Below are 16,423 nucleotides of genomic sequence, written 5' to 3' on the forward strand. Positions count from 1 at the left end.
CAAATCTCAGCAGGGATAGTGGAGTAGCTAAATCCAAATGCATCTGTGAATCACACAACCTAAAAATCAAAGCCTTTAGTTCTTTTTCTCAGCTAAATAATTAAAGCATCTAAAGTCTTTGGAGAAAATTGTGCCCTTGTAAAGAATAAGCAAAACACATGACAATTTCTTTCTGGACTCACAATAAGTATGAATTTCTCTTTTACTATTATTTCAACTTGCTTCTTATTAAGGAAGAGTTAAATACCTTCTATGGCAACAGAAAGGAATAACAATGTGCAGTTTCAGGCTTCAGAAAGTACAGTTTTGTACCTACCATAAATGCAGATGTCCGATAGGTATGCATCTGCAGTCATAACATATGGGTTGTCCTGCCTCAGGCAGCCCTTCGGTCTGCCGGATTCCAAAGTCTGGATCTGGCCCCGGCTGATGTCGCACTTTCCCCGACGCCAGAGCATCTGGGGTATAAAAGCATCAGCCGACGCCATCTTCCTCAGTTTTTCTTGCCCCAGATGCCAGGTGCCCTCTATGAAGGCTAAATTTGGATAAAATGCCAAAAAATTCCAAACATGCAAAAAAAAAAAATATATATATATATATATATATATATATATATATATATATATCTATATCTATATATATCTATATATATATATCTATATATATATATATATATATCTATATATCTATATCTATATATATATATATATATATATATATATATATATATATATATATATATATATACATACACACACAAACAAATACACCATAACAGATTCCCCAGCTAGCTAATGAAGGGGTAAGCACCCTAGGAATACCACAGGGAAGGAGGGAGGGTAAACCTGACTGCAGATGCATACCTATCTGACATCTACATTTATGGTAGGTACAAAACTGTACTATGTCCTTCAAGGATGCATCTGCAGTCATAACATATAGGTAGAATACCATTGCCAATCTGGGGGTGGAGGTAATTAAGAAAATGATGGTGTAGTTAAGAGACCCTGCAGAGACTGCTGTAGCAAAACCTGCACTGGATCTGGAGTATAAGGTAAATTGTAATGCTTGGCAAAAGTATGCACGGAGCTCCATGTAGCAGCTTCTAAAATGTCCTTGGTAGCCACCCCTCTTAGGAAGGCTGTAGTGGTGGCTGTGGCTCTCGTGGAATGAGGCCTAATATTCACAGGAACAGTCTTTCCATGAAAGGAGTAGCAAAAGCGAATGCAATTTCCTATCCATTTTGAGATTGTCTGTTTGGAAATTGCTTTTCCTCGTGTCCCAGCAGCAAATGCTACAAACAGTTTGTCAGTCTTTCTGTAACTTTTAGTTCTGTCCAAATAGTAGCGTAATTGTCTGTGGATATCCAGAGTGTGTAGAAGTTTCTCCCCTTTATTTTGTGGATTTGGGAAGAATGTAGGCAAATGAATTGCTTGGTTCAAGGATACTCTAGATACCACCTTTGGCATAAAAGTTGGGTTGGTTCTTAATGAAACTCTGTTCTGATGAAAAATAAGAAATGGCTGCACTGCCATTAAAGCTTGTAACTCAGATACTCTTCTTGCTGAAGTTATGGCCAGAAGGAATGCAGTTTTCCAGGACAGAAACTGTGGATCTGCCGATGCTGCTGGTTCAAATGGAGGAAGTGTTAGTTTTTCCAGCACAAAGTTAAGGTCCCAAGTAGGTAAAGGTGGTCTCCTTGGAGGATTGATGTTTTTGATTCCTCTGAGAAATTGTCTTAAGAGAGGATGCGAGTAGACAGGAGGATTTGCATTGTATTCTGCTGAAATTGCTGAGGCATGTATTTTAATGGAAGAATAAGACAGGCCATTGTGGAACAATTCTGCTAAGTATTCCAGTATATGTGACATGTTCATCACTGTCACATCAAGGCCTTTGTTGTGTTCCAAATAGAAATCTTTTCCATTTTGCTGAGTATGCCTTCCTTGTGGAAGAGGCTGACTTCCATAATAATGTCCTTTACCCTCTGGGATAAGCTGTCCTGGGAAGGAGTCATGGTATTCTCCAGGCAGTTAGCTGCAAGGTCTCTTTAGGTTGGGATGCAGGATCTTGTAATTGTTCTCGTCAGAAGAAGAGGCCATAATGGGAGAGGCCACGGTTTCGTCTGTGACAAGCTCTTCAACAGTGGGTACCAATGCTGCCTTGGCCAGTCTGGAGCTATCAGAATCACTTTTGGCTGTTCTGCCCTGATCTTCAGTAAAACCTTGGACATTAATGGGATTGGTGGGAAAGCATAGACTTTTCGGGCTTTCCAGCTGAAAGAGAGAGAGTCCACCTTCCATGCTTGTGGATGGTATGTCCTTGTGCAAAAAATTTTCAGTTGATGATTGTGGGGTGAAGCGAACAGATCTGTCTCGGGCCTTCCCCATATCTGTGTTATGAGTAAGAAGATGTCTGGGTGCAGCATCCATTCGTGTGCATCCATGGTAGTTCTGCTTAAGCCGTCTGCCAGAGTATTGTCTTTCCCTGGCACGAACTGGGCCTGTAGTTGTATATTGTGTTTCAAACAAAGGTCCCATAGATTCATAGCCAGTCTGCATAGAGGGTAGGAGTGCGTACCTCCTTGCTTGTTTATGTACCACATAACTGTGGTGTTGTCTGTCCTTATTAGCAGGTGGCCTTGTTGAAGGAAAGGTTTGAAAGCCTCGATTGCATGTATCACTGCCAGCATTTCCTTTTGGTTTATGTGCATTTGCAGCTGCCCTTGAGACCATAGCCCTTGGATACATTTGTCCTCCATGTGCGCTCCCCAACCTCGGTCTGAAGCGTCCGTGGTGATGGTTTGGTTTGCTTTTGGTTTGAAGAAAGGCAACCCTCTGTTGGTCTGGCAGGCTTGAGCCCACCACAGGAATTCCTTTGAAGGCAGGTGATTGGAATCAGAGTTTCTAAGCTGTGACTGTGCTGAGTCCATACACTCCTTAGGTACCATTGCAATCTTCTCATATGTAGCCTGGCTTGTGGAATTAGTATTATGCAGGATGCCATGAAACCCAGGGCCTGCAGGATTTTCCTTGCAGCTAGCTGAGTTTGTCTTGTCAGATTCTTGAAGTAATCTGGAAGTTGTTTCTGTTTTTCTTCTGTAAGAAAGGCCATTTGGGTGGTTGTATCTAGATCTGCACCCAAAAAGGTTATCCTTTGGGATGGAACAAGTCTTGATTTTTGGATGTTGACTGTGTATCCCAAGGCCTGTAATAGCTGGATGGCATAGTCCAAGTCCTTTAACAAATTTGTCTTGCTGTCCGCTTGTATCAGGCAGTCGTCCAGATAAGGGTAGATTTGAATCCCCTGAAGTCTGCAGTGTGCAATTACTGATGCCAGGCATTTTGTGAATACTCTGGGCAGTAGATGCCAAAGGGCAATGCTGAGAATTGATAATGCTCTGATCCTGCAAGAAATCTGAGGTGTCTTCTGCAACTTTGTCGAATGGGGACATGCAGGTATGCCTCCTTGAGATCTAGAGTCACCAGCCAAGACTCCCTGCCCAGCATGGGAAGAAGCTGCTGTAGGGTCAGCATCTTGAATTTCGGCACAATGAGGTAAGTGTTCAGTGCGGACAGATCGAGAATAGGCCTCCATTGATTTTCTTTCCTTGGAACAAGGAATAACCTTGAATAAAAACCTTGGCCTTGTTCTGAGAGAGGAACCTTCTCCATGGCTTTCATTTGTAGTAATTTGGTGATTTGCTTCAAAGCCTCCGCCCTCTGATTTGGTGGCAGGTCTGGCATTCCTTTCTTTTGGCAATGTGTGGAAATGGAACCTGTATCCTTTGTCTATTATTTGCAGTGTCCATGAGTCCCTTGTAATGTAATGCCAATTTTCTGAAAATAAAGAAAGCTTTCCGCCCAATGGTGCTTCTAATTGAGCCCTGGTTGGCAGAGTCAAAAATAAGTCATTGTGTTTGTCCTGGTGTAGCAGTTGTTGTTGCTGTTCCTGCACTACCTCTCTGGTTGGGTGGCTGCCACTGACGGCCTCTGTAGTGGCCTCTAGCTTGCCCTCTTCCTCTGGTACGCCTGTTCCTGCCTCTCTGTGATCTGTCTGAATCCGGAAAGGACCAATTCTTAGTAGGCCAATTTCTGCTGAATCTCGGTGGTTGTACCTGCAGAAAGTCCTTGACTGTTTGCACAGATTCTGCCTTTTCTTCAAACTTCTTTAAGACCTCCTGGGCCGTGTAACCAAATAATTTTTGTTTTTCCATTGGAGCATCCAGGAGCTTAGCTTTAACATGGTCCAGTAGAGATTGTTCCTTCAACCAGGCATGCCTTCGTATAACTGCCCCTGTCATTGCTGACCTACATGAAGCTTCCAGTGCATTAACCACATTGCAAAAAATGGTTGCTAACCTGCTGTGAGTTATGTACCAGATCCTGAAGAGATTTACGGTCAAGGGGCTCAGAGGAGGAAAGTTTCTTATACAATTCATCTAACAAATACTCTTGGTACTGAATCATATGGAACTGACAATTTAATGCCCTCACAGAAAGAGTTGCAGAAGTATAAACTTTCTTTCCCCATCGCTCTAAAGCTCTAGATTCCCTTTCAGAAGGTAAAGGATTTTTAGCAGTGGCAGCTGCAACCCCTTTTGGGCCCTGTGAAATGGTTTCTGGGTCTGCAGTGTGGGCCTTGTACAGGTGAAAATGAGAATCCGGGACTCTGTAGTACCTATCAGGTTTGGCAGGAGCCAGAGGGAGAGAATCAGGGGCTGTACTAGCATCAGAGTACACATCATCAATAACATTCAAAACAGGAGGTATAGCCAAAGGCCTATGCTGAGGTAAATGTAAAAAGGTCCTTAATCTTTTTCTGGAATCAGAAAATTCCTGGCCTTGCCATTGGAAATGTTCTCTCATAGAATGCAGTGTCTCACCAAAAGAAAACTCTTCAGGAGGGGAGGCCAAGGAATAGATTCTTCAGCATCAGAATCCTCGTAGGCGAATAAGCCTCCTGCTGGTGCTCTGACAACACAGATTCATCTGTAGACTCATCTGAAGAGTGGGGTCAGAGGGCTCAACCCTGGGCCTTTGTCTGAGGTGGAAGAGCCCTGTCCGGGTGAGGTTGAGAACCTCTAATTGAGATAAGATCCTCTGCTAGGCTGAGAATTTGAGTGCTGGTAGAAGGCCTCTGAGAGGTAGACTTGGGAGGCAAAGCTTTGGCAAGTTTGGCAGCTTTAGCCCTAGAAGGCCTTAATGGACATGGATGCAGGGGTCTGGCTGCACCACGTGCAGGGTGGACTTGTCTAAAGGAATGGTGTCGACATGTCCTGGACACCGGTTTCGTGAAGTAGTTCAATAACCGACTCGGCGGAGCCTCGAGGCGAGGTAGTCGGTTGTAAGGTTTCGCAACAGGAAGTACCGAGGACTTGGTTTCAGCGAAACCGAGACATCGCTGTAGGCCTGACCGAGGTTTCAGCGAAACCGCTGGCCGCAGGTCGGTCCTTGTCCTTCCGTTTTTTAACTACATGTGAAGTCGGAGTCTCCGATGGCATTTTATACGCAAAGTTAGCCCCAAAATATTCCTCTGCAAACTCCGACCGACGCCTAAGCGTTCATCGGTTGAAGGAAGCACAGGCAGAGCAGGCCGAGACGTCGTGGTCTAGGCCTAAGCAAGGGAGGCAGTAAGAGTGGAAATCCTTATGAGGTATTTGTTTCCCACAAGTTAAACAATTATTTACTTTATCTGACATCGGCTGAGGCAAGAAAGAGTCCCCAGCGGGGTACTTAGCTTTTTCGAAGTCTTCGGTAGCTGAATCAAAGGAGCTGGCCGACCGGCACTTGCGAACTGCTTCTGCTTCGGGCACCGCGCGGCAAGAAAGACTGAGGAAGATGGCGTCGGCTGATGCTTTTATACCCCAGACGCTCTGACGTCGGGGAAAGTGCGACATCAGCCGAGGCCAGACCCAGACTTTGGAATCCGGCTGACCGAAGGGCTGCCTGTGGCAGGACAACCCATATGTTATGACTGCAGATGCATCCTTGAAGGACATCTAGTCTACCCTCAGCACAAAATAATATATCTAAATCAAAAACTTCCAGACTTCTGCTAAGTTGTCAGTGTAGTGGTTACAGCCCCCCGGAGAATTATATGCCCTGTACTTCCAAACAAAGAAGCTTTTCAAAATAAATCAACTTCATTTCTAAAAATATTTCTTCAGTTCTTCTAGTAGGGTCTGAATAGTGAGTAAATGGGTTAATCACCATGAGACTTATAGTCAGACTACACACTCCAGAAAAATTGTGAACCACATGCAACTTCCTGTAACTGGCCCATTAGATATATACCCTGTACCTTACATTTGCATCAGCTTTCAAACAATTTCTTTACTTCCTTCTATTTCTCATTATATGACTGCACGCATAGGAGTGTGTCTTCCATCTTACCGGATTTGTGTCTTCCATTAATGCCCTAATCTTTTCCACAACATCAATGCGTCTGTACTGATGGAGCACATTAATGAGTTTGGCAAGGTTGGCATCAGGGTCCTGGATGGTCCACTGCAGCAAAGCTGCATATGCTCTTTCATGGTCAGATGTATATCCACTAGAAAAGGATGTCACTTCCTGCTCTGTTGCAGCTGTCAGGAATTGGTAGATGTCTTTCCAGTGACTTCCAACTTGAGCAGCTACAAGCTTTAGTATGTCAATACCTAGTAAAATGAATAAGATTAAAAAAGTCAGCAGTTCTCATTACTTTAATATAATTTTGGCTTGATTATTTCTGACTGTCATTAAAGAACCACACTAATTTATCAGTTAATATTTTCTTACAAATGACTATTGTACAAGGCACAAGATCAACATATGAAATAAAAAAAAATGAAAGCAATGGTGAGGTAAAGACAGAGATGGGCCCCATCTCCATTGTGGAAGGATGAAGCCCTGACTATGACCCAAAAAAATAGAATTCAGTTAGAGACTCGGGCACTACAGCAGTTTGGGTATGGGGCAAGAAATGAGAAGTAGACATTGGCTTGTCTGCTTAGTAAAGGGGCAAGTGTTTGTGCCTGTAACTGCCTGCTTCCCAGTGGAATCTCTTAAAGTGCAACCTGACTAAAAAGCAGTGCATCATTTGCTTGGTAGCTGGAGGCATGAAGGAGGTATGCTCCCATATGTAGTGATGCATATGTCACACGCATGCTTCACTTTGGCGAGAGCTGCCCATCCCTACACATCAAAAAAACTGCCCCCCCACACACACACACACACTCTGCATATATGATACCTTCCTACAGAGTTTTACCAGCACTTATGGACAGTAATCTCAAAAGGAAGTTGCTGCAAGGCGCTCCCTCTCTAATATTGGAACCAACCGTACTCAAGGACACTAAAGGATTTTACCAGTCCGAGGGGAGCACGAGTTCATGGTGAGAAAAAGCAACAGCTTAGCAGTTGAGGGGTCATGGGGGAAGAGATGGGATGGAAGCTAGTTTCATTGCTGGCTTCAACTTGCAAGGACACTTTCACTGATCTGACCAATGCTTCCGATTCTAGTGTCAGCACTGGGCGTTCTGAATAAAAGAGGAAATCATTTTAAATGTTTCAACCAACTTAAGTGTCCCTGAAGTTGTTGTTACAAGCAATCATAACTGATCCTCAGTCTTTGCTGTCATTTCTCAAGGTTCCACACAGTTACGGGTCTGCTGTATTTCTCTTACTTAACCTTTTTAGATTTGCACAAGCTCACATATACTTTGAAGCTTGCCTAGATGCCAAAAAAACACTCCTAACTAACTGCTAAGCTCGTTAGTACTCAAACTGTATTTCCCGAAAAGTCAAAAGCTGTTCCTGTGTAGTAGGGAATAAGGGAGTTCTGAAGGATTAAGAAAGGCATAAATATGCTTAATATTTACTACATTTCCATTTGAACATTCTATATAGCCAAAAGTACTACTTTTACTGTTGGTGAATCAGTCCATGCCACTTATGAATAAAATGCATTACGACAGAAAACATATATTTCTCATTTAATATCTATGGGTATAGTTTTGAGAATTAGACAAGATTCCGTGAAAAATGTGTACACACGGTGAAATTTTGAGAATGTCTCAGGCAGACATTTGGTATGCAATTCTTGTATTACAAAACAATAAATAAAAATATTTAGAAAAATGTTAAAAAATTTCCATAAATAGCCAGCACTGCTGGTGAGAGCCCTAAGCTTGTGCTCAAAACAAGTAGGGCATTAAAGAACATGCCAGAAAAACAAAATACAACAAACAAGTTAAAGGTAAAAAAAAAAAAAAAAAGCCTGTGGGAGCTGGAGCTGCTGGCTTTTTTTAAAGACTGATGTAAATGCTGCAAAATTATAACATACCAAAATATTTTTTTCATGAATTTCTACAATGTGATGCATGTTACTTATTGCACATGAACTACTTATTATATTGGTAAACAGAGTACAGAGGGTTAGTCCAAATAAAATAATTTTAGCTAGCAGATTTAGAAGACCAAATATCTGCGGTGGTGCAGCAGTAGCGTTGTTGCCTCACAGCAAGAGGTTCTCCCATTCAATTCTCGGCTGGAGTGCGGGGAGTGCCTTCTGTGTGGAGTCTGCATGTCCTTCCCAGCAGTTGGGTGGGCGTTTTGAAAGACATGCGTAAATGGGCGTGCCTTCGTTGAAGGTTGAACGTCGAGCTGGCACCTCAGCGTTCATTAAAATCTACTGCCAATCATTAGCGGACCGGAGTTCCGCTGTGGCGACCCCTAACCGGGAAAAGCCGAAAGACAAACAAACAAACTCACTATCTCTGATACCCCCTCTGTGGGAGTAATAAAGATGCCTTGCTGAAGTTTCAAATACTTTATTCAGTTTTTGACCTTTTTAAAAAACACGTGCCTTTGGTTTGCATTCACAGTCTGATGAAGCTAACAGCAATTGTTATAATAAAGTTGGAGTGATTTTTTTTTTTTTATACTTATAAAGTCTGTATCACTCCAGTCTGACAGGGGTACATCATCACAGTTTGCAACAGAAATCTATACCAAATCTCTTGCACACTGCTAACAGCTGAAAAAAGTCCTAGTCACCATTCAATGGTTAGATGCTCTTTCCTGACTGGTTAATAACAGCACAATGCCTTTAAAGCAAATGTCACACTTCAGTTTTCCATGGTAAGGCACTCCATTTCCCTAATTACCTCTTACAAGCTGCTATTAATTATGCATTCTGGCTCCACTAGCAGAGAAAAAAATCTTTGAATGTTGTGCAAACATCCCTGCTTGGGGGGAAAAAAACACCTCTTCTCATTTATACTCAACTTTTCAACTTTCCCCTTCAGTTTCAGTCATCTTTCCCAGGTGATCACACCCAAAGTTCTTCCCTAGTCTCGGCACCATTGTCTTTTTCCAAACAAAGTCTTCTGCCAATCAACAATATTACCAGAGATACAATTGACAAAATATTAATTAATTATGGGTGCAACTGCTACTGCTAATTTCGGGATGAGCTAGTAGCCAAGCACGGAAGAGAAGCTCCTTTTAGCCCTAGAGCTAGAATTTTTTATTTATTTTTTTATACTAAGCGTGGCAGAAAGTATGCATAAGACTGCTGAAAAGGTGAATGCTCTAAAAGGGAGTGCAACACAAACCTGTTTGGTGGACATCCTCTATCAACATGCTTTACAACAAAATAAGAAACTGTTGTCCAAGGGTAAAAAGGAACATATTCCAAACTGGAAAAACTCCCTCCTTAGCCTCAACAAGCAAATTAGATCATTAGTGAAAGCCTCCAAAGCCAATTATGAATCAGAACTAGCCTAAGAACCTCCATGGCAATGCCCAGGTTTGTTCCGAATTAGTACTTAATATCACTTACACCGATCCTGTTGTCTTAGCCACCCTGCCAGCAGATAGGTTCAGTGCAAACTTCACCCCCCCTGTCCCCACCAAAAATTCAGCACAATCTTCACCCCCTGTCCCCCCAAAGGCTCTTTTAACATCCCCGATACTTGTCCTGTGCCTCACATCTCTGTAGTTCTAGTGCTAAAGGCCCTATCCAAGGCAAAAGAACACAGCTTCTATGGGACCCAAAAGTATCCCAGGATGTATTCTGCACCATCTCCAGCAACAACTGGCTTTGCCGCTGAGCACCCTATTCAACCACAGCCTAAGTACAGGCTTCATTCCAGCACAGTGGAGAACTGCCACTGTCATCCCCTTACACAAAGGTGGTGTCACTAACTGACCATGGAAACTATCATTCCATTTGCTTGACAAGTCTGATCTGTAAAGCCAAGGAGTGAATTTTTATGGATCTCATAAACAAGGACAAATGCAATCTCCAGGCACTTGACCCCACTCAGTTCGTATTCGTCAAGGGCAGACTTTGCCTGGTGAATCTGGTTGACTTCTTTGAGACTGTCACCAAGTCCCTGGATGATGGAAAGTCAGTGCATACAGCTTACCTTAACTTGGCCAAGGCATTTGACACACTACCCTGCTCAGGTATCATCAAAAAGCTAACGCAACTTGACGTAAATCCCTATCTCATCAGGTGGGTGGCCAACTGGCTCACTTACAGGACCCTCAAAGTCAAAATAGGCATCCCCACCTCTGATAGCAGATCTGTCAGTTTTGGAGTTCCCCAAGGATCTGTCCTGGGACCCCTACTGATTGACATGTACTTCTCAGAGGACCAGGCAAAGACAAAAGGCCTGTGGCTGAGCAAGTCTGCAGACTACTACAAGTTGGGTGCAGTCATCAAGTCCCTAAATGATGTTAACATACTGCAAGAGGGTCTCGCAGTGACTAATGACTGGTACCAAAGTCATGGCCTCAAGCTAAATGCGAAAAATGTATCATACCATTCAGCAAAAACATGGCCCCTACTGATTACCACACGACTGGCAACCCCCTAAGCACACAACCTGTGGTGAGAGACTTGGGCACTCAGGTTGATAACATCCTCACATTCGACCATCATGTAGAGGCAGTGGTCAGAAAAGCCTTTTACTTGGTTTATCACATTAAGTAAAGGGATTTCATCCAGGAAAAAAGGAGGTTATTATCTCTCTGTACCTTCCCCCTCATTAGACCAATAATTGAGTAGAATGCCCTGTTTGGTATGTACCTCTCCAAACATTGGCACCAACTGGAAAGGCCACTGAAATACCTTACAGAAAGAATCCATGGCCTCCAACACCTGTCCTATGCGGACAAGCTCAAATCACTATCACTATTTGATATCATACAGATTGCTCCGGGGTAATCTGCGTCTCACCTAAAAGACAATCTCAGACACTGCCCTGCTAGAGATGCTCAATATCTGCAAGTCTGACTCTTCACACATTACCCACTCGAAAGGCTTGAATCTAATATGTAACATCAACAAAACCTGCTGGACAGGTTTGCCTCCCAGAGGCTGCCCCATCTCTGGAATAGACTTCCCATACATGTCAAACAGAGCACCTCACTGACTCTCTTCAAGCACAACCATGATGAGTGGATGGGAAACCACAAATTTGCCCCAGGGGGTCTACTTGTGTCCCTCACTGACATGGGTGACAGGTGCTAACTGAGGTTTCTTTTTGGGGATAAAGTCTTGGCTAGGCTTGTAAGAGCCCCAGGGCTCCTTTGAGCCTATAGCCATCAAGGACCTTGGCATAACTGTGAAATGAAGGAATGAGAGATAAATATGTTGGAAGCCATGTCAACTCAAACCCAAGGATTGCAAAGCTGTTTGACAAAATAGGCAGAAACTCCTCATTAGGGATGGATGTAACCATGTGAAAACAGAATTAGAAAACAATATTCTGTCAAACAGCAGCAAGACATAAAACACAGTAGATAGAAGAATGATTTCTGCTTAGAACTATAGTAGATAATGCAAAGAACAGGCTTGCTTAGAACTATAATAGATAATGCAAAGAACAGGCAGAGGAAAGAAAACAGGAGTGTGACAGAGGTGAGAGTTAAAAAAAAAATACTGAGCTGTATAGCTTTTTTCAAAATAAACTTCCAGCTACTGCTGCTCCAACTGATTTGGATTGGGAGACAGATTTTTTCCCAAATCTATGAAGCAGCCTAAATGGCCAGAAGCCTAGACAAGTCATAATGCAAACTGCATTCATACATGGTAAGACTGGTTACTAAATAATGCATACCTGTTACATAGTGAGAGAGTTGATAAGAATAATTTTGATATGTTCTCACCACACAGGTCGTCAACTTATGGCAATACCCGCAGAAAAGACTGGCAATGCTTTCATGGTTCATTACCCAGCAGCACTGGTGGGGACAATTCAGTTGGAGAGAGACTGGAATCACTAGAAGAAGCCTGATCACTAGTGCAGCATATAACGGCCAGTGCTGGAAGTTAAAAAAAAAAAAAAAAAAAGCCCTGCAGCCTGGTCAAGTAGGGGTGGAAACTCTTAGTGCAGGCAATAGTACAGGTGATAAGGCGTGGATCACCAATCAAAGGGTCAAAGATAAGAGCTAGACTACACCAGACTTGCACACATTGTGAGATGAATTGGCTAGAAGGTCCTACTGAAGAGTTTATTGTAAAGCCTGTTGAAACAGATGAAAAGTGAAAGGAGAAATCTATGGTGCAGAATGAGATCAGTACAAATATTTTAGCCACAAGGAGAAAAAGTAAAAAGCAAGGAGCACAGGCTGATAAGAAAGCAACATAGAAACAGTGGAGAGTATTCCCCAATGTGATGAGTAAATGGTATTATTTCCAGTATGAGAGAGGGTGGAATCACACAGAGTAGACTAGGGATCCTACACAGTAGAATGGAAAGGCAGAAGCCAGGCAATAGGTAGGGAAGTGGATGCCCCAGAGATGATGCTAAGCAGTGGTAGTATAGCTTTCACATGGGGGTGGCTCAATAAAAAGAATAAGGGCAACAGCTCATAATTTACTCCTGAAGAGGACATTATTAGTCTGAAGTAGACTGACAAAGACATTGTGATGTTCATTGTTTACAGTGATGTTCATCGTTTACACTGATGCAGCACCTTAGGCTACATGGGTTGTGTCTTGCCTGAGAGACAACAACCTGCCAGCTTCCAAAAGCTCTGGATCCTTCTCACATCTTCACTCTGACTGATGACTTGTCAGCCCTGTGGGGGAGGGATCAGCAGTCAAAGTGACCCTTTCTTCAGTAGCTTCATGCTCCTTCATGAAGCAGCAGTTCAGAAGCTTCACAGGAGCAAAAGCTCGCTTTTACATCTGGCACTCTTCCACACAATTCATTGTCCATTACAAAGACTGTACTTTTTGGGCTTTAAGGGATCTTTTCCCTTTAAGAAACCTGAAACCGCTAGATAACAGGGGTTCCTGTCAGGGACTGCAATTTTAAGTGCTTAATTAATTGAAGGCCTATTTTGTGTGAACATGTACTGCTTGTATAAACAGATTTATTTAATTTTTATAAAGTTTAATGTTGGGAAGTGTTCTGAATATAATTATGAGTTATGTCAGTGCCTGTGTACATTTTGTGATAAAATACCTGCTATTTTTCAGTCAGTTTTTTCTTTTTAAAGCAATTTATGACAGGACTTTAATGCGATAAAGGGAGTAAGATTCTTCAGGCCTCCCAACTTATACATTTCCAAACTCCTTGTCCAAAGAGGACAGTAACACTTCAGAATGACTAAGCCAGCATGACTAAGCCGGCATTCTTTCATAATCTCCACCTCTCTTGCCCCCTATTTCTCAAAATCTGTCCCAGAAACTGATTCTTTACATTCCCCATCGGTGGCTGCTAAACGTAGTTCAGGAGGACTATATTTGGCACTGGATACAAATACATCACATTTGGGGAGTTCCTCCCCATCCTCCAAACCAGAGGGTTTTTTTTCAGCACTTATTCACCCTGGAAGTCATAGAACCAGTGTCAAAGGGGTAAAGGCTTCTATTCCAGAATGCTTCTGGTACCAGTGAGTGAGCCTTCTTGGAGATCAGTTCAACAACTTTCCTTTCTAAATGTGTATGCAAAGTACCACAAAGAATAGTTGTGTAAAATCTTACCAAAACCACAGATGCCCTTTCTCTTCTATATGCTGCAGTATTCATAACATGTGGGAGTCTGCCTCCAGCTGACTTGTACATCCAGCCAGTATACAAAAGTCTACTGCTACTGTGGGATACGTGCGATGTCACACAGTATCAAATTGTACGTCGGTCATAAAGTGACGTCAGGTATAAAGCAGATGTTGGCACGTGCTAGATCTCAGAACTGAATACTGCAAGAAGCACCAGCCTGATCCAAGGTGAGGAAAACATACCATCAGAAGCCAGGCAAGCATCAGGGGGAAGACATGGGGGGAAAATACTGCAGCATATAGAACAGAAGGACATGTACGGTTATGGTAAAATTTTACATAACTATTCTATGTCCTTCTATTCATAGGCTGCAGTAGTCTTGAGGGAGAATGCCAAAGCTCATGCACAGGAAGAATTGGGTGGAGCAGTAGAGACATTTTCCACAAACCCATGCAGAATAGCCCTGGCAAAATCAGCTCTGGACCTGGAAATGCCATCTAACTTATGCTTTGTGAAGGTATGAACAGAAGACCAGGTGGCTGCTTCCAGGACAGAGCAAGTGTCCAAGCCTTTAAAGAAGGCACCAGAGGAAGACACTGTTCTAGTGGAATATGCCCTAATAGGTGAGGGTAGATTATTTCCATGAGCCACATAACAGAAGGAAATAGTTTTGGAAATCCAAGTGGAAATAGTCCGCTAGGAAACAGGTTGGCCAAGGGCCCTTGGGTGATAGGAAACTAACAGGTGGTCAGATTTCTGAATTGTTTTGGTTTTATCCAAGTAATATCCGAGTTGCCTGTGCACATCACGTGTAGGATCCTCTCACTAGAGGATTGAGAAGGGGGAAAAAGGTTGGAAGATTGCTGGACTGATTGAGAGATAACTCATTAACCTCCTTGGGCATACAGGAGGGGTTAGTGTACAGGGAAACCTTAACCCTGTGAAAAAAATGTGAAGGTGGAAGAGGACGTGAGAGTCTGTAACTCAGAAACCCTTCTGGCAGAAGTAATGGCCATGAGATGGACTGTTTCCCAGGTGCAGTGTTGCAGAGAAGCAGAATTTGATGGCTGAAAAGGGGCCAGAGTAAGTTTTTCTAAGACAAAGTTGAGATCCCAAGGAAGAGGGAGTGGTTTCCTTGGTGGTCTGATGTGAAGGATGCCTTTTAAGGGGAGTTTAACTTCCAACCTGGAAGCTAAAGGGGGGAAAACAAAGGCAGACATGCAGGGATAGCAGAAATATGAGCTTTTACTGAGGAATATGACAGTCAACGCTTCAGTAATTCACACAGGTAGGACGGGACCACTGTAACATCCAATAGCAGAGGTTGTAAATCCTTTATAAGACATCAGATGGAAATTCATTTGAAAACATAGGATTTCCTACTTGTGGGTTTTTTAGCCTCCAGCAGAACTTGTAGCATTGTCCTCTGAGAAAAGGAGTTTGAAGGGAATCAAAACCCTATCACCCAAAGGGTCAGCTGTAGAGTTGACATCCATGGATGTACTAAAGTTCCCTTGTTCTGTGTCAGTAGGTCCATTCTGTGGGGTAACTTGTGGTTACTGCCCTTGGCTAAACGCAGAAGGGGGGAACCAGTGCTGTCTTGGCCAAAAAAGAGAGTCAAAAGCATGATTCCTGATCGCTCTTGTTAGACTTTCAACAGGACCTTTTGAAAAAGTGGGAAGGAGGGGAATGCATAAAGAAACATCCCCTTCCAAGAGAAAGATGGGGCATCCACCTTCCATGTTAAGGGACTGGAAAACCTGGCACAAAACTGGGGAAGTTGTCTGTTCATGGGCAAGGCAAAGAGATCTATCTGAGGTAAACCCCATCGATGGACCATGTCCAGAAACACATCCCTGTATTACATCCATTCATGGGACTGAGTCATGGACCTGCTCAGTGCATCTGCCACTACATTCTGAGTTGAGGGAATGTAAACCACCTGGAAGGAAAACTGACTCTGGACAACTAACTCCCAGGCCTGCAAAGCCAGTCTGCAGAGAAGGTAGGACTTTGTCCCTCCCTGTTTGTTTACATACCAGAGGACCATGGTATTGTCTGAAAACCATCTTAAAATCCCTGGGAAAAGAATAGGTTTGAATATTTGTAGAGTGAAGATCAGGGTCCTCATCTCCTTTATATTGATATACTCCCTTTTCTGAGCTTGAGACCAGACATCTCTCACCCTCCACGTGTTCAGTGTTGCTGCTCACCATCCCATATCTGAAGCATCAGTGTACAGCTCCTGAGTGGGGGAGGTGGTTGCAAGGGTAAGCCTGGGCTCTTTAACACCCGTTGGATCCACTAGTGTAATTCCTTTTTCAGGCAAGGCAGGAGGGGATAAACTGTGGAGGGTGAGAGTGTTGTACCCATACTGTTCTCAAATACCAGTGGAATTTCCTCATGTGCAACTTGGCTA

General features: G+C 43.1%; 1 protein-coding gene across 1 annotated transcript in view; it reads right to left on the reverse strand.

Annotated features, from left to right (window-relative positions):
• Positions 1 to 16,423, reverse strand: part of TNFRSF21 (TNF receptor superfamily member 21) — a 399,350-nt gene that overhangs the window by 154,315 nt on the left and 228,612 nt on the right. Inside the window, exon 4 of the mRNA XM_044062736.1 lies at positions 6,396 to 6,661. Coding sequence (XP_043918671.1) covers positions 6,396 to 6,661 — 266 coding nt within the window. The remainder of the gene's footprint in view (positions 1 to 6,395; positions 6,662 to 16,423) is intronic.

The sequence above is a fragment of the Protopterus annectens genome, chromosome 2.part1 (genome assembly GCF_019279795.1).
Source record: "Protopterus annectens isolate FY-2018-M chromosome 2.part1, PAN1.0, whole genome shotgun sequence".
Taxonomy (NCBI): domain Eukaryota; kingdom Metazoa; phylum Chordata; order Ceratodontiformes; family Protopteridae; genus Protopterus; species Protopterus annectens.